Source organism: Pongo abelii, chromosome 11 (assembly GCF_028885655.2).
Source record: "Pongo abelii isolate AG06213 chromosome 11, NHGRI_mPonAbe1-v2.0_pri, whole genome shotgun sequence".
Lineage (NCBI taxonomy): Eukaryota > Metazoa > Chordata > Mammalia > Primates > Hominidae > Pongo > Pongo abelii.
Window position 1 is genome coordinate 133,978,567 of NC_071996.2, and position 18,876 is coordinate 133,997,442.

The window sequence follows — 18,876 nt, forward strand, 5'->3', positions numbered from 1 at the left end:
CCTTCAGCTTTTGTTTGTTTGGAAAGGTTTTTATCTCTCCTTCACTTCTGAAGGACAGCTTTACCAGGTATAGCATTCTTGGTCAGTAGAGTTTCTATTCTTTCAGCATTTTGAACATATCACCCTAATCTCTCCTGGGCTGAGAGGAGGAGGTTTCTGCTGAGAAATTTGCTGCTAGTCTTACGAGGGCTCTCTTATATGTAATGAGTTATACTTTCCTTGCTGCTTTCAAAATATTGTCTTTATCTTTTGATAATATAATTATAATATTTCTTGATGTCAAATTTTATTGTTCAATCTGCTTGGGCACCTTTCGGCCCAGTGAATCTAGATGTTCATTTCTCTCCCCAAAAGTTTCCAGCCATTACTTCTCTAAATGTACTTTCTGTTCATTTTCTCTCTCTTTTCTCCTTCAGTAATTCCCATAATTTGTATGTTGTTTTACTTGATGGTGTCCCATAAATCCCATAGGCTTTTCTTAACTCATTTTTATTCTTTGCTATTTTTTGCTCCTCTGAGTAAATAGTATCAAATGACCTATCTTTGAGTTCACTTAGTCTTTCTTCTGCTTGATTGAGTCAGCTGTTAAAGCTCTCTATTTAATTCTTCCATCCAGTCATTGTATTTTTCAGATCTAGGATTTCTGGCTTTTTAAAAATGGTTCCTGTTCCTTTTTGGCATTATAATTTTGTTTATATATTGTTTTCTAATTTTGTTGAGTTGTCTATCTGTGTTTACTTATAGTTCACTGAACTTTTTAAAGAGAATTATTCTGAATTATATGTCAGTAAGTTCATAGATCATTATTTCTTTAGAGTCAGTTATTAGAGCATATTCGTTTATTTTAGTGATACTATTTTTTCCTGATTCTTTATGATCCATGCATCCTATCATCGGTGTCTGCACATTTGAGGAAACAATAACCTCTTCCAGGCTTTATAAGTTTGTTTCAGCAGGGAAAGCCCTTCACTAGTCAGTCCAGCCTGGAGTTCTGGGCAGGTCAACTGGTAGCATCCATGGACAGGCAGAGCTTGCTGTTGAGATCTCTAGCTGGGCCAGATCATTGCCTGTGTTCTGAGGTTGGAAAAGGCCACTGCTGCTCTCTATGGTTGTTTAGATGTTTTGACTGGACCCTTTTGTTGGGCAGCGGCTAATGGCCAGGCTCTAAGATGGGACAAGGCCTTAAGCTACTGTTAGGTATGGTCACAGGCTGGGCTCTGTGATTAGGCAGGGTTGAAGGCTGTGTTCCACAGTTGGGTGTTGCCACTGGATTACTTATTCTCCAGAGTAGGGCCACTGGCTGTGCTTCAAAGTTTATCAGAGTTGCTACCAGGTGCCCAGGTTCAGTGGGACCACAGAATATGCCCCTCCCTTAGGTCCTTGCTACAAGCTGGGCTCATCAGTAAGGTAGCATAAATTTCTGGAATCCCTGTGCAGGCAAAGCTGCAAGTTGTGCCCCACAGTTCAGAAGTGTCACTGGCTGGGCTGTGTGATTGGGTAGGACCACAGGCTATGTTCTACATTTGGACAGGGTGACTTGTTCTACTCCCTGCCTGGGCATGGCCATAGGCTGGGATCTCTGGTTGCTTGGGGCCCCAAAGCTGTGCCCACCATTGAGAGAGGTCATTGGCTTGGTTTCCTGCCCATGAAGGTCATTGGCTGGGCTTTGCACCTGGGCAGGGTCTCAATTTGGACTTCCTGGTTAACAGGGCTAGAGACCATACTCTGTAGTTAGGCAGGGTGGCTGGCTTGATTACCTGCCTGGGCAAAGACATATGCTAGGATCTGAGGCTGGGCAGAATCTCTTTGGGGGTTCCCTGGTCAGGCAAGACAGAAACCTAAATGCCTTAGGTGGGCTGGGCTGCTGGCTAGGCACCCAAGCTACTTAGAATTGCTGACCATGCTACCTGGCCAAATAGGGCCACCAGCTTACCTCTGCAGGTGGACAGAGCTGCTGGCTGAGCTCTCTGATAGGGTGCTGATGTCAGGAGCACAGTACCAGCATGACAATCTATGCATTGGCCACTGTGAGCCCTGCCCTCACTTCTTCATTTCTAATCAAACCCAGGTGGTCCAGCCCCACTGATTTCCTGTTTGTTTCCCATGAGGCAAGACAGAATTTGGGCCTCCTAAGAAGCAGCCCAGAATGCCAGGGAAGCTGGGTGTCCTTCTCAGGCTCTGTTTTCCCCACTGGAGAAACCTTAGGCTCAGGGAAAACCTCTTGGTGTAGTGCTGTGCCAGCCTGGGGGAGGAGCAACACAGTCAAAGTGAAACCATTCCTCTTACCCCTTCTAGTGTGTTTTTTCTCAGGTTTTGTGGTGCAAGGGAGGTGGTTCAGCTTCACTCTTGGGTTCTGAAATTTTCACAAAGGCATCCTTGTCTATGGATAGTTGCTAGTTAGTCTTTCTGTGAGAGAAACTAAAGCCAGAAACCTCCTATTCTGCCATCTTAGTGGCATCCCATCCTGGATGTGCCTTTTAAATCTAAGGTTCTAGCTTCAGCTCTGGAAGACTATCTTTTTTTTTCACTGGATTTCCCTATTCTCTTTCATTCTATTCTCTTCTGGAATTCCCCTTGGCAGAATGTTGAAACATCCTATGCAGTTTAACTTTCTTTTTTCACATTTTCCATATCTTTCCCTGCCTATATTCCAGAAAGAAAAATGTGGCTCACTAAGTTACTCTTCAACTGAGTCTATTCTGCACACCCACCTTTATTTTTTAACAGCTTTAATGAGGTATAATTTACATACTGTAAAATTCTCCTGTTTTAAGTGTGTATCTCAATGATTTTTAACAGAATTACAGAGTTGTGCAACCATCATCACAATCCAAGTGTAGAATATTTTCACTACCCTTATAAGCTCCTTCATGACTATTTGGGATCAATTCCTGCTCCTATTCTCCAGCCCTAGGCAACCACCAATATACTTTCTATCTCTGTAGTTTTCCCTTTCCTGGCCATTTCATGTAAATGGACCATATATTATACGGTCTTTTACATCTGGGTTATTTCATTGAACATAATATTTTTGAAGTTCATCCATGTTTTAGCATGTATTTATATTTTGTTCCTTTTTCTTGCTGAATTGTATTCCATTATATGGCTCTATCAATGGTATTTTTTCATTTGCCAGTCAATGGAAATTTGGATTGTTTTTATTTTTTGACTATTATGAATAATGCTGTCCTGAGTATTTGCATACAAGCCTTTGTGTGGATATACATTTTCGTTTCTAGGTAGATATTTAGGAGTGAAACTATTGGGTTCTATAGTAGCATTATGTTTCACTTTTTTCAAATCTGTCTTACAGTGTTTCCAAAAGACCATTTTACAGCAATGTATAAGGGTTCAAGTTTTGCTAAAATTTGTTATTTTATGTCTTTGTAGTCATTCCAGTGAATGTATTTTGATATTTTGTTGTGGTTTGATTTGCTTTTCTCTAATAACGAATGCTACTGAAAATCTTTTCACATATTTTTATTTTCCATATGTCTTTTGGAGAAATATCTATTCAAATCATTTGTCCATTTTTAATTGGCTGGTCTTCTTATTGAGTTGTCAGAATTCTTTACATATCTGAATACAAGTAGTTTATTAAAAATATGATTGGCTAATATTTTCTCCCAGACTGTGACTAATCTTTTCTTTCTCTTTATGGTATATTTGAGGCACAAAAGATTTAAATTTTGTTAAATTTTAACATCATTTATTCTTTTAAGATTATACTTTTGTTGTAGCTAATTCTTTGTCTTACCTAAAGTCACAAAGATTTTTGCCTGTGTTTTCTTCCAAAAGTCTTATCATTTTTGCTGTTTTACAAGACTACTGCATAATTTGGGGAACCCAGTGAAAAATGAAAATGGGGGGATCCTTGTCCAAAAATCATTAAGGATTTCAAAACAGTGAAAGCAGAACACTAAACTAAGCACAGAGTCTTTTGTGACTGCACAGGATGCATGCCCATAAAGCCATCCCTGCTTTTACATTTAGAGATGCATGATCCATTTTGAGTTGATTTATGCATATAGTGTGAGGTAAGGGTCTAATTTCATATTTTTGCATGTGCCTATCCAGTTGTACTAGTACTATTTGTTGAAAAGACTATCTTTTCCTCATTTAATTGCCTTGGCACTTTTGTTGAAAATCAATTGACCAAAAACCTAAGGATTTATTTCTGCACTCTCAGTTCTGTTTTATTGATCTTTATATATATTTATGCCAGTACTGTCTTGATTCATGCAGCTCTATAGTAAGTGTTGAAATCACAAAGTATAAGTCTTCCAACTTTTTTCTTCTTTTTCAAGACTGTTTTGGATATTCTGGGTTCTTTGCAATTCCATGTAAATTTTAGGATCAGCTTCTCAATTTCTGCAAAAGGCCATTTGAGATTTTGATAGGAATCATACTGAGTCTCTAGATCAATTTGGAAAGAATTGCCATGTTAAACATATTGAGCCTTTCAATCCATGAACATGGGCATCTCTATTTTGATCTTTAATTTCTCTCAGCAATGTTTTGCCATTTTCAGCATACAAGTCTTGCTTTCTGTTTGTTCAATTTATTTTTAAATGTTTTATTATTTTGCCTACCTTTATTTTTGAATTTGCAAACTCAACTTTTAAATTCCTAAGTTTCCTAGTTGGTTGAATATTATTCATAACTTATTCAATATTATTGAATAATATTGACCTAATATTGAGTAATAGACTTTTGAGTAAGTATATTTAATAACCCCATAACTTATTAGGTCTCAATATTATTAAATAAGTTATGGGGTTATTAAATATACTTACTCAAAAGTCTTGTTCTGTTTACTGTATTATTTCTTTTCTCTGATATTACCTAAAAAATGGTAAAAGAAAGATCTGAAGGGACCTGGTTAGAACCCTGAAACTGTCCACTAAGCCAGTGTTGACACCTGGGGTGTGGTGGTTCCATGCCTTCCCTAATATTTATTCTGAATTTTATATACAAATGAAAGACTTTTTTAGTTTAATTTATATAAAAATGAGATCATAATATATTGATCTAAACGTGATGTTTTCATTGAACAACAAAACTATGACTGTCTATCCAAATTACTAGAATTAAATAGCTATGTAATAGTTCAACAGTGTATATTTACAATAATGTACTTAACCAGTCAGCTGAATACACAATTAGGTTGTTTTCAGGTTTAGGAGTATGTGTTATTGTTGAGGGTTTTTTGCTGGTAAAAACAATGCTTCAACAAAAAATTTGCATTTATGAGCATCTAATCAACAAATATTTATGGAACACCTTGTATGTATCAGATACTCAAGAAAAATCAGTGGACAGAACAGACAAAATCTCTGCCCTCATGGCATATATATTTTTGGGGGAAAAGAGACAATAAAGAATATGATAAACAATAAATACACAAATAAGTAATTCATTTAGCATGTTAGGGAGTAGTAAGGGCATGAGAAAAAAAATAGAGGCAGATTAGGGGCTTGGGAGTGTGGGGGCAGGCTAGGGGGGATTGTGATTGTGATTTTTAGATAGGTTGGTCAAAGCAGGCCTCATTGAGAAGGTGATAGTGAAGCAAGGATCTAAAAGAGACAAAGGAATTAGTTCACTACATAGATATATGTGTCTATGCTAAGTAGAGAAAATAGCCAGTATCAAGTCCCTAAGGCTAGAGAATCTCTGGTGTAGTCAAGAATCAGCAGAGGTGAGTGTGGCCCGACAGACATGAGCAAAAGGAGAGGAGCAAAGGATGTATCATTTCAGACCCTTTGAACAGTGTAAGGATCTGGCTTTCACTCTTTTTTTTTTGGAGGCAATCTGCATTTATTTTTTTTTCTTTTTTTTTTTTTCTTTATTAAGAAATTGGGAGCATTGAAAGTTCTGCAGTTCTTGTTTTTATAAGATGGATGTTGTCTTTTTATTTCTATAGGATAGATTCCAAAAGTGGATCTGCTGGGTCAGTCTGTAGTATATCTTAAAATTTAGTAGATGTTGCCAAATCTTTTCTGAAAAGGCTGTAGTAATTCATGTTTACACCAGGGATGAGTAAGTGTCTGTTTTCTGGATCTTCTCCCTCGTGACATAGTGTCACTAATGAAATTGTGTTTGCCAGTCTAATGGGTGAACAATGGTTTCTCACTGATGTTTTAGTTTTTATGTATTCATATGTTTATTAGACATTTTCATTTTCTCTTATTTAAGCTGCCTGTTCAGGTCCATTTTGGAGGGGTTATTTGTTGCTTTTTATTAGTAGACTGTAGTCTTTGCCTATTAATATCAGATATATTAACCCTTTGTCATATATATATTGAAAATGCTTTTCTACACTCTTTTATATCTGTATTGCTTTTTAAAAACATTTTAACCTATTAAGAGAAATCTTCCTTTAACTATTCTCTTCTCAAATTTTTCTTGTCTGACTCAGATATTTGATCTGTCATTTAAGTATTTACATTATTTGACTCAGCTTTTTTTCCAACTTTTATTTAAGTTCGGGGGTACATGGGCAGGATGTGCAGATTTGTTACATAAGCAAAAGTGTGCCATGGTGATTCGCTGTGTGATTCATTGCATCACACAGGTGTTAAGACCAGCATTCACTAGCTCTTCTTCCTGATCCTCTCCCTCCTCCCAGCCCCCACCCTCTGACACACCCAAGTGTGCATTGTTCCTCCTGTGTCCATGTGTTATCATCATTTAGCTCCCACTTATAAGTGAGAACATGCAGTCAGCACTATTCACAATAGCAAAGACATGGAATCAACCTAAATGGCCATCAATTATAGACTAGAGAAAGAAAATATGGTACATATACACTATGAAATACTATGCAGCCATAAAAAAAGAATGAGATCATGTCCTTTGCAGGGACATGGATGAAGCTGGAGGCCATTATCCTTAGCAAACTAATGCAGGAATATTTTATCCAATTTCAATGGGGTTCCAGGTTGCAAGTGCACTATACTTACATAATAATTTCAGAATAATGGATGTTTTAAAATTACTACCTTTTTTGTAATTGGACGCCTTTCATAATCTCTGTTTATTTAGATCTTATTTAATTTTCTTCAATAAGATTTTTATAGTTTTCTTCATACAGGTCTCATACCTTTCAGATGTTTATAAATACATACATTTGTATTTGCTACTGAGTCTGAGTATTTTTTTCAGTGTATGTCGTTCCAAATAAAAACTATAAGTTTTGTATATCTATTTTCTATTCATACTCTCATATGGTTTTGCTGTGTCCCCACCCAAAATCTCATCTTGAATTGTAATTCCCGTAATCTCCAGGTGTTAAGGGAGAGACCAGATGGAGGTAATTGAATGATGGGGCAATTTTGCCCATTCTGTTCTCGTGATAATGAGTGAGTTCTCATGAGATCTGATGGTATAAGGGGCTCTTCCGCCTTCACCTGGCACTTCTCCTTCCTGCTGCCTTGTGAAGAAGGTGCCTTGGTTCCCCTTCGCCTTCCACCATGATCGTAAGTTTCTTGAGTCCTATCCAGCCACACTGAACTGTGAGTCAATTAAACCTCTTTCCTTTATAAATTACCCAGTCTTGAGCAGTTCTTTATAGCAGTGTGAAAACGGACTAATATATACTCCTCGGTAAATTCTTTTTCTAGATCTTATGAATTTTATTAGGTCTGTAGGTTTCCTACATATATAATTATAGAACATATTGTACACTATTTTAGTATTTCTACCAATTATTTTATTTTCATATCCTATTGCATTAGCTAAAGCTTCTAAAATATGTATATGTGAACACATATGTATATGTGTATACACACACACATATATATGTAAAAGACCATGGTAATGGTAGACATCCCCATATTGTTTTCTATTTAAATGACTTCACCATTAATGTTTACTACAACATTTGCTGATTTTAGAGACTTCATGTTGTGTTAGTTTTTATTTCATAAAGAGTTTTAATTTTTAAAAAATAGCTGCTAGGACTTATCAAATTCTCTTTTAAACCCATTCATGAGTATGTTTAAATACACTTTCTCCTTTTATTTATTGATATAAAATTATAGAGACTTTCTAAATTTGAACTATTTATTTGTTTCATTCAATCTCATTGTCATTGGTTTTCTCTTTCTTCTTGGTTCTAAATAACCTCTAACTACAAGTTTTATTTCATCTTTGATCCAACACAGTGCGTTTTCTTTTGTTTTCTAAAATCTAAGTAATTTATTTTCTATATGAAGTCTGTTTCACTTCTAGTGATTATAACTTTTTGTGACTTTTGTGGCTAAGATTATGCTGAATATTGATATATATTTCAAGGATATTGAGAAATATGTGTTCTCTGTTTATTCTTTGTTTTTTTTTTGTTTTGTTGTTGTTGTTGTTGTTTGGGACAGAGTCTTGCTGTGTCACCCAGGCTGGAGTGCAGAGGCTCACTGCATCCTCCACCTCCCAGGTTCAAGGAATTCTCCTGCCTCAGCCTCCCGAGTAGCTGGGATTACGGGCACGCACCACCATGCCTGGCTAATTTTTGTATTTTTAGTGAGATGGGGTTTCACTATGTTGGTCAGGCTGGTCTTGAACTCCTGACCTCGTGATCCGCCCGCCTCAGCCTCCTAAAGTGCTGGGATTACAGGCATGAGCCACTGCGCCCAGCCGTGTTCTCTGTTTTTAAGTCACAAGATTAAATATTAAATCACTCATTAATTTATCCAGAGCCTGTATACGTTGTCCATTTTTGTATATGTAAAGAATCAAAAAACAGGGGTGAATAGTTTTTCAATGCCTGTAAAACATTTGTCTCATGATTTGTTTCTTGAATTTTGATTTGCCATTAAATGGGAACAGTCCTGCTTTTTGTTTTATTTACAGTTGCATACCATAACTTGCTGATTTTCAATTTCAACATTTTTTGTGTCATTTTTTTCTTAGTTGTGTCTTTAGTTGGATTCTCTTTGATTCCAGTCAATATCGATATCATCAATATTGATGATACTTTTTCAATATTATTAATATTGCCTTTCAATATCATTTTTCCTTTACATTCTGTTTAAATAATTTTTCATACTTTTTCCATTTTGTCTTTATTTTATTTCAGTAGTTTTGGGGGAACAGGTGGTTTTGGTTACATGGATAAGTTCATTAGTGGTGATTTCTGAGATTTTGGTGCATCTGTCACCCAAGCAGTGTACACTGAACTCAGTGTGTATTCTTTTATCTGTCACTCCCCTCCCACCCTTTCCCCTGAGTCCCCAAGGTCCATTGTATCATTCTTATGCCTTTGCATTCTCATAGCTTAGCTCCCGCTAATAAGTGAGAACATAATGATACTTGGTTCCATTCCTGAGTTGCTTCACTTAGAATAATGGTCTCCAACTCCATTCAGGATGCTGAGAAAACCATTATTGTATTCCTTTTTATGGCTGAGTAGTACTCCATGATGTGTGTATATATATATACATATATATATATATATATGTATATATATATACACACACATACACACACACATATGGTATATATATGTGTATACATATATATGTGTATATATACATCTATGTGTATATATGTATATATGTGTATATATGTATATATGTGTATATATACATATATATCACATTTCTTTATCTACTCATTGATTAGTGGGCATTTAGGCTTGTTCCACATTTTCTTAATTGCTAATTGTGCTGCTATAAACATGTGTGTGCAAATGTCTTTTTCATATCATGACTTATTTTCCTCTAGGTAGAGACCCAGTAGTGGGATTGCTGGATTAAATGATAGTTCTTTAAGGAATCTTCATACTGTTTTCCATAGCGGTTGTAATAGTTTACATTCCCACCAGCAGTGTAAAAGTGTTCCCTTTTCACCACATCCATGCCAACATCTATCATGTTTTTATTTTTTAATTATGGTCTTTCTTGCAGAAGTAAGGTGGTATCTCATTGTGGTTTTGATTTGCATTTCCCTGATAATTAGTGATGTTGAGAATTTTTTCATATATTTCTTGGCCATTTGCATATCTTCTTTTGAGAATTGTCTATTCATATCCTTTGGCCACTTTTTGATAAGATTATCTGAATTTTTTCTTGCTGATTTGTTTATTTATAGATTCTGGAATTTTTGCTTAGTCTTGCTTTGGCAATGTGGGCCCTTTTTTGATTCCATATGAATTTTAGGATTGTTTTTTCTAGTACTGTGAATAATGATGATGGTATTTTGATGGGAATTGCATTGAATCTGTAGATTGTTTTTGGGCAGTATGATCATTTTCACAATATTGATTCTACCCATCCATGAGCATGGAATGTGTTTCCATTTGCTTGTGTCATCTATGATTTCTTTCAGCAGTGTTTTGTAGTTCTCCTCATAGAGATCTTTCACCTCCTTGGTTAGGTATATCCTAAGGTTTTTTGGATTTTTTGTTGTTGTTGTTGTTGTTTTGCTTTGTTTTTTTGGTTTAATTTTATTTATTTATTTTTTTGCAGCTGTTTTAAAAGGGATTTGATTTGATTCTCAGCTTGATCGTTGTTGGTGTATAGCAGTGCTACTGATGATTTTGTATCCTGAAACTTTACTGAATTCATTTATCAGATCTATATCTTAGGATACTAATCATATCATTGGTGAACAGTGACAGTTTGACTTCCTCTTTACCAGTTAGGATGCCCTTTATTTCTTTCTTTTGTCTGACTGCTCGAGATAGGACTTCCTGTTTTATCTTTTACAACTCATTGTTTTCCTTGTTTTATCTCTCTAAAAATGCAAACTATGTCTGCTTTTTATTTTTATTTTCAGTGTTACATAAGGTTTTATAAGGTCTGATTTCACTCAATCAGTAGTTATTTTCAAATCTTTTAGAAAGGAAAGAAGGAAGGAAGGAAAGAAGGAAGCAGGAATATGTATAAAGGTATAGCAAACATCACACTTAATGGTGCTGCTAAGTGCTTCTTCCCTGAAATTGGAAATAAGGCAAGGAAGTCCACTCTCATCACTTCTCTTCAACATTGTATTCAAACTCCTAACCAGTGAAATAAGACCAAAAAACGGAAATAATTGTTTGGAAAGAAACAGTAAATCAGTCTATTTGTTCATGATATAATTATTTTCTTTAAAATACAAAGGAAATCTATAAATAATTTACTAGAAATACTACATGAATTTAGCAATGCCCTAAATTCATGGTTAATACATTTCAAGCCAATTATATTTTCATATAACAGTAATGAGGAATTTGAAAAGCATTATCATTTAAAGTAACACCAAAACAATAAAATAACTAGGAATAAATTTATTATTTTTTAAATTAAATTAAATTTTTTATTTCAATAGGTTTTTGGAGAGGAATAAATTTAACAAAAGATGTACATGACTTCTAAAAACTATAAGCAGTGCTGGGTAAAATTAAAGACATCTAAGTAAATGGAGAGATATACAATGTTAACAGATTAGAAGCTCAATATTGTTGTCATCTCCCCCAAATTTATCTGTAGCTTAAATTCAAATCCAAAAAAAAGTCCTAAAGTTTTTTCTTGAAGAAATTGACAAATCGATTTGAAAAGATAATGTATAAAAGCAAAGAATCTAGAAAATCCAAGACAATCTTTTCTAATTGACTTCAAGACTTTTGTTAAGCCATGATATTTAAGGCAAAATCTTATCAGCATAAGGGTAGACAAATAGATCAATGGTATAGCATAGAAAATACATATATAAACCCATGCTAATATTGTAAATTGTTTTTTGAATATTTTCATGACCTTGGAGTAGGCAAATATTTCTTAGATAGTACACTAAAGTCATTAATCATACAAGAAAAAAATAATAAATTGGATTTCATCAAAATTACAGATTTCTTCCCATCAAAAGACATGATTAAGAAAATGAAAGAGAAGCTACAGACTGGGTGAAAATATTCACAATACATAAATCAGACAAAACACTTCTATCCATAATATATTTTAAAAACTCCTACCCATCAATAAGTAAAATTGAATAATATAAATGGGCCAAAGACTTGAACAGACACTTTACAAAAAAAAAAAATTGCCAATTAACACATGAAAATGTGCTTGACGTCATTTTATCATTAAAGAAATACAAATTAAAACTAAAATGACATATAACATCACACACACTGGAATGGCTAAAACTAGAAAGGCTATCTCTGATAGTCTTTGAAAAACAGTTTGGCAGGTTCTAAAATGGTTAAATGTACTCTTACACAATGACCCAGCAGTTCCACTCCTATGTATTTACCCAAGATAAGTGAAAACATCTTGCCACAAAAAGACTTGTACAAGAGCAGCAATTTTATTTATACTAGTCTCACAGTGGAATCAACTCCAATGACCATGAACAGAAAATTGAATAAGCAGATTGTGGTAGATTCACACAATGGAATGCCACTCAACAACAAAAATGAACAAACTGCTGTTCAACACATCAACATGAATGATAAGCAAAAGAAGGCAGACACAAAAGTATATATACCTTTTATCCCATTTATACGAAATCCAGTAGCAGGCAGTATTAAGATATAATGGAAAAAATGACAGCAGTGGTTGCCCTGAGAGACTGCCTGGTTGCATGTGGTCAGGATGTGGGTTGACGGGTAGGGCACACACTGTTCTGTTCATTTCTCAAATAACACATCAGTTTTTGGCTCTGTGTCTCCCTTCAAATCTCCATTGTTTCTTACAAATTCTGTAGGGCACCGTGATTCCTAACCTCTGAAAGCATCCATCCCCTACCTGCTATTGCAACTAGCACTTTTCTGACCACTTTTCACCTTCAAGATTTTACTTGAAATCTCTTATCTGCTCATTGTCCTCTGCCATTCTCTTTGTCATTGTGAATCTAATTCCTTTGTTATCGTTTTAGTGATCTTTAGCCAGGAACTTTTTTTACAGAAATTCAAAACAATAATGTAACATTATTGTTTCCTGCTTCATGTTAGATACTGGAAAGTGCCAATAATTCTCTTCTGGTTGGGAAGGAAGGGCTCATAAGTTTTCATAATATTAAGAAATACTGAGATGTTGACTAAAACATTATCAGAGCAATAAAGTAATCAACTAAGAACCAGAATTAGAGATTCAACTTTAAAATTACTTTCACAGGAAACGGCAACAATTTCTGAAATTCAGATGCCTAAAATGATTCACCATATATAACAGTAATACAGAGAGATTGATATTAATACAAAGTAGAATCAGGCATTCTAGGAGCTATCATTGATATTCTCATGAAATTCTCAATAATGTGGTATCATTATTATTATTAAACTGCATTGTATTATTTATGAATTAATGATGTAGGATTATATTTCTTTCTTAACAGCTACAGATTAGAGAAGGACATCTTATTTTCATCTTTCTCAGATTTGTTTTCTCTCAGTTGTTAATTAAGATGCATATTCAAGGTTAGATTTTATTTTTATTCCGTTGTTTTTCATTTCTCTGTGGATGACCTGCTTATTCCATCTAGATTCTGTAGGAATTTAATTTTTATTTCAAAAAATATTCCATATATGGTTAGGTGAAGGTATCTTTACAATGGCTTTGTTCAGTTTAGACAGAACTTTTTCAGTCCTCTATATTAGTTTTTCACAACCTCCATTTCTTCTATTACATCTTTTTTGTTGCTTCAATTCCATTTATTCTGGCCTCTACTGAGGACCACCTAATTTATATCTGTTCGTTCTTTGTAGTTTGTCCTTTATATGTAAACTCTTACAGCCTCCACAAACATCTCAGAATCTTGACGACCATTTTCACATGGTGTCCTTTTTCCCTAGGATGTTCACGGAAGACCAGGAGGTAGATGACAGGCTGCTCTATGACATTGTATTCAAGCACTTCAAAAGACATAAGGTGGAGATTTCAAATGCAATAAAAAAGACATTTCCATTCCTCGAGGGCCTCCGTGATCGTGATCTCATCACAAATAAAATGTTTGAAGTAAGTAAAATTTATTATGTCACAATCTGGTAAACCAGCCCCAAAGTAAGTTATGCTTTGATATCCTAGACCAAAACTTCAGAGTACAATTTGCTAACTGACAGGTCTCCTATGAGTGGGGAACTTTTTCAAGTGTTTCTGCAAGTGCTCCTGTAAAGTAGAAAAGGAGAGGAGAAGCAGAGGTCACCGGAGATGGTCCCACTTCCAGCTGAGGGAACGGTGTTCCATGGTGCCCTCTGGAGTTGGAGTGAATGGTACTAGAGAAACTGGAATGGAAACAGGTGTTCTCCATAAATATACAATGTTTTGTAGAATTCATACACTATAACATAAACTAAAACTTAAAAATAATTTTAATGAAGTGATTTACTTGAAATAGCAAGTGACACAGCATTTTCTTCCAGTTAACATCAATTTAAAATGCCTAGATCTGGGAACATTAAAACCCACAGGGAATTGATGTCTAGAGAGGACAAATTTGGAGGTAGATGCTTGTTATTCTTTCTCCAACACATTTGTTTTGTTTTTCTTCCCTTTTTTTTTTGTGCATTTCTGGAGTCTTGGAATATGGGTAAATTCCACCCATAGGCCCTGTTGGAGATACAGAGCAGCGAGTCATCTCTGGCTATGAATATGCTTCCTCTGTGGCCAAATTCACAGCAAGGGGAGACTGGTTGCCTGGTTTCCTTGGGCCCTTCAGGCCAAATCAGTATTGGGGGAAGAGCAGGGGTTGTCCAGCCAACAAAACATCCACTCATCAATCGCCTGCTACGTCTATCCTAAAAACATATGGATCAGGCTGTTAAAGGACTTTGAGCCCACTTTTATCCTTCCAAGTTTCCCCTTTTTGCATCTAATGTAAATGAGGGTGAAGCAATCAGGCTCATCAGTGGATATTTTTAAGAAGGGACTTACTTCTTTCATTACTGGCTATACAAATAAGTAAAAATTATAGAACTTCACATGAAAATACCTATGTAGAGAAATTAGAATACAGTAACCATAGAATTCCTTTCTAGAGCTCTTCTGTGACTTGGAAGTCTGTATTTATATTTTCTCCATTCAATATTTTTTAAGGATTCTCAAGATTCTTGTAGAAACCTGGTCCCTGTACAGAGAGTGGTGTACAATGTTCTCAGTGAACTGGAGAAGATATTTAACCTGCCAGTTCTGGAAGCACTGTTCAGCGACGTCAACTTGCAGGAATACCCCGATTTAATTCACATTTATAGAAGCTTTGAAAATGGTAATTAGATTTATTATCTACCTTTTGATTTCCAGGGCCAATTTTTTTCAATAAGCATATACTGATCTCCTACCATGTGTGACATGTTGTGTTGGGCAGTGGGCATAGAGTAGTTAACAAAATAGACACGTCATGAGTCTTCTCTTAGCTCATGGCATATGGCTATGGTAAAACAAGTACCCGGAGGTCTGCTTCACTGGCCACTTAGACTCACAGGACAACCAGAGCCACACTGGCATCAGATTTACTTAGAAGAGCATAGGGTAAGAAACAGAATCCCAACAGGGCAGCTTCTTATCTTCAGTGGGAGCCCTTGCAGTGGTCTACATAGCAGTCCACCAAATTGACTACTACCTGCCCTGAGTGACAGCTTAGCTGTGGGTGCGGGATCCACCTTGGCTCAGCACCACATGCCTGCGGGAGTATATGGCTCTTGTAACAACTCCATAGTCACAGCTTTCAGGACCCCCTAAGGGGCAAGCTGAGTTATAGGAGCAAGCTGAGTTACAAGAGTCATCAACTGAAGGAAGACTACAACTATGGCTTCCCCACAGGTATTTGTTGTCCATATATAGTCCCAGTCAACCAGTCATGGGCCATTTCTAACCTCAGTGTTTGCCTAGTAACACTGCAAAAAAGGCTACCTTTATTAGGTTTCCAGAATATGAGCAAGAAAGTTAACCCTGAGTCAAGTTTGCCTTCAATGAAGCAGAAGTGGTTTTGCTAACACTTTATCCACAAGGGGTGAAACAAAGATTGACAAAACTGATTACTCTGCCAGGGACTATTTTTGGTGCTATACCAAACTAAAGGTTTCATTCTTGACCTTTTTCCTGAGAATGCATAATTTATACTATTAAGATGGTACATGTTAAAGACGTCCTCCAATTTTTTTTTACTTGCCTGGAAAACTTTTTACTCCCACAGTTTGATCTCAACCGAGTTCTCCAAATAAGAGATAGAGACATCACAAGAAAAATGGGCACATGCCCTAAAGATGGTGGATGCTATGGGGACTGGAATAAAAGTGTGAAAACATGTCTGCAAAACAGGACAAATTAGATTTGGCTAAATCTGAGAGTGAGAAGCAGTATAGGAGTTGACTTAGATCAATTGGAGGAAGATATTGAAAGGTCTGGAATTTAAACCTAAAGAATTTGAAGTTTACTCGCTAGGCAATCAAGAAATACTACAGGTTTATAAACAAGGAAAGAAGTGGAAGCAGTAGTTGTATATGGCTTATTGATTTGTGTCAATACTAACCTTATCTAAATTAATAATAAAATAATTTCTATAGCAAAAATTCAAGTCAGAAAAGGAATAAAAGGAAATCAAATACCTGGGCACAAATTTCAAGTCAGTGTTATGTTTGTAACCAGGATGGTCCAGGCTGCAGGGATGAAGGGAACGGTGCTACCTTTACTGCCCACATTCTCAGGGGCTCTGTTCCTCTCCATGGACTGCAGGGATCCCCCTTCCTAGCTCCAGTGCCCACAACTCACGTCTTAGTTTCTGGCGCTCCTTGTGCTTGGGCAACCTGCCCTGAGGCTCACTGTCACTGACCTGGGACAGCACCGCCCACTGCCCAACCCAGCGCAGCAAGCCCACCCACCATCAGGGAGACGCTGCTGACTCTTGGGCCCTAAAGTCCACACAAGCTGCCCCTGTGTCCTCTGTTATGTTTATTTGAGAACTGTTCATCCTCCCTGACCCAAATAAGAAAACATTCTCCTGTTTCTAGCCTCATCTTTAAAGATGTTGAGGTTTTCTCATTTATTTTTATTTATTTATGTTTTTTGAGACAGTTCCAATCTGTTGCCCAGGCTGGAGTGCAGTGGCATAATCTTGGCTCACTGCAGCCTCAACCTCCTGAGCTCTAGTGATCCTCCCACCTCAGCCTCTTGAGTAGCTGGGACCATAGGTGTGCAACACCACATCCAGCTAATTTTATTTTTCTTTTCAGAGATGAGGTCTAGCTATGTGGCCCAGGCTGGTCTCAAAATCCTGGGCTCAAGCAATCCTCCTGCATCGGCCTCCCAAAGTGCTGTGATTACAGGTGTGAGCCACTGCACCTGGATGATTTTCTGTGATTACAGGTGTGAGCCACTGCACCTGGCTGATTATAAAATAGTGGAATCTCTCTAGGACTTGAGACCTTCTCCCCAGGGAATTCCCCAGTTTCTTCCTTACACTTGATATATGCCTACCCTGCCATCTGACAATTTTGAGGGTAACACAGCTCACAATGTTTCCATTACTCCTTTATCCTTAAATCTTGAGTGTCTCCTTTCTGTGTAGGACAATAAAGGCTTCATTGTTGGGGGTCTTCTCTTCTCTGTCCCAGGGGATGACGGGAGAACTTTAGGTCATGTGGAACCCTCTGAGCTCTGAGTCACCTAAGGGCTGGAAATTCCTAAAAGCATGATTTCCAGACATTGTCCCCGGTCCCTGTAGATCTCTAATTGCTTCTTCTCTCTCCCGCTCTTCAGTAATACATGACAAATTGCCTCTCCAAGAAAGTGAAGGAGAAGAGAGGGAGGAGAGACCTGGCATCCAACTAAGTCTTGAACAAGGTAAAAATGACAGAATAAAAACTGTTTATAAGAGAGGTTAGGGATCCAAGGTTCTGAGTGGAGATTGTGAAACAGGGAAGACATATGGAAGGACTATGGAGAAGTCAAGGAGGGGGTTATATGAGCTCCTAACCAGGTGCAGGGTCCTGGAGAAGTGGCCATGACAAGGCATAGTTGGCTCAATAACCGTGAGGGAATAAGAACCAAGCGTGTCAGTAGGCCAGATTTACAGATGCCGACTACCTAGAAGTAATTGTAATTTAGAAAGGTCCCTGTAGGGGATCAGTGTGAAGTTGTGAAGGGTTAAGAACCACAGCCTGTGGCCCAAGGTCAACATCAAAGAGGAGACCCCTGGGGAAAGAAAGGCTCCTGTTTTACCTGTACTGTCATATTCACAACACTTCTGACACCAAACATGTCGGTGGTCTCCCCACATCAATCAGTTCTCCAATTCTCTGTAGATACCACCTGATATCTTATAATTTAATTGAATTCTGGCACTAATTGCCCAGACTTGGCACAGACTCCGCAGGTTAAGGTGCATTCCCATAAGATTGCCCCCGACTTCAGATGCCAGTTGCAAGTCTCAGGTTGTGGCCTGTGCCTGTAAATTGGAGGTTCCCGCAAGCCCTTCATTGGCTTTGATACTTTCCTAGTAGATCACACAGAGCTCATGGAAATGTTGACTTATATTTGACATTTATTATAAAGGATACAACTCAAGAACAGCCAAGTGGAAGAAATGCATAGGGCAAAGCGTGGGGAAGGGCACAGAGCTTCTGCCCTCTCTGGGACACGACTTTCCTGGCACTTCCATGTGTTTGCCAACCCAGAGGATTTCTGAACCCAGTCACTTAGGGTTCTTTATGGACATTCTATTATACAGCCTGGATTGATTAAATCATTGGCACCCGATTATTAAGTTAACCTCCATCCCTCCTCTCCCCTCCCTGGAGGTCAAGAGATGGAGCTGAAAGTTCCACCCCTCTAATCTCATGTTCAGCTCCCCTGGCAACCACCCCCCAATCCTTAGGGGGTTTCCAAAAAGCTACCTCATTAACATAAACCCAGGTGTGGTCGAAAGGGGCTTGTTATGAATAACAGAAAGTGCTCTTTTCAC

General features: G+C 37.1%; 1 protein-coding gene across 9 annotated transcripts in view; it reads left to right on the forward strand.

The window, feature by feature from the left end:
* The window catches only part of SP100 (SP100 nuclear antigen), a 129,082-nt gene that overhangs the window by 13,227 nt on the left and 96,979 nt on the right, over positions 1-18,876 (forward strand). For all 9 annotated transcript variants that reach the window (XM_054548485.2, XM_054548486.2, XM_009238204.4 and 6 more), the window contains 3 exon segments: positions 13,775-13,937; positions 15,015-15,183; positions 17,673-17,756. In XM_054548485.2, the coding sequence (XP_054404460.1) occupies positions 13,775-13,937; positions 15,015-15,183; positions 17,673-17,756 (416 nt within the window).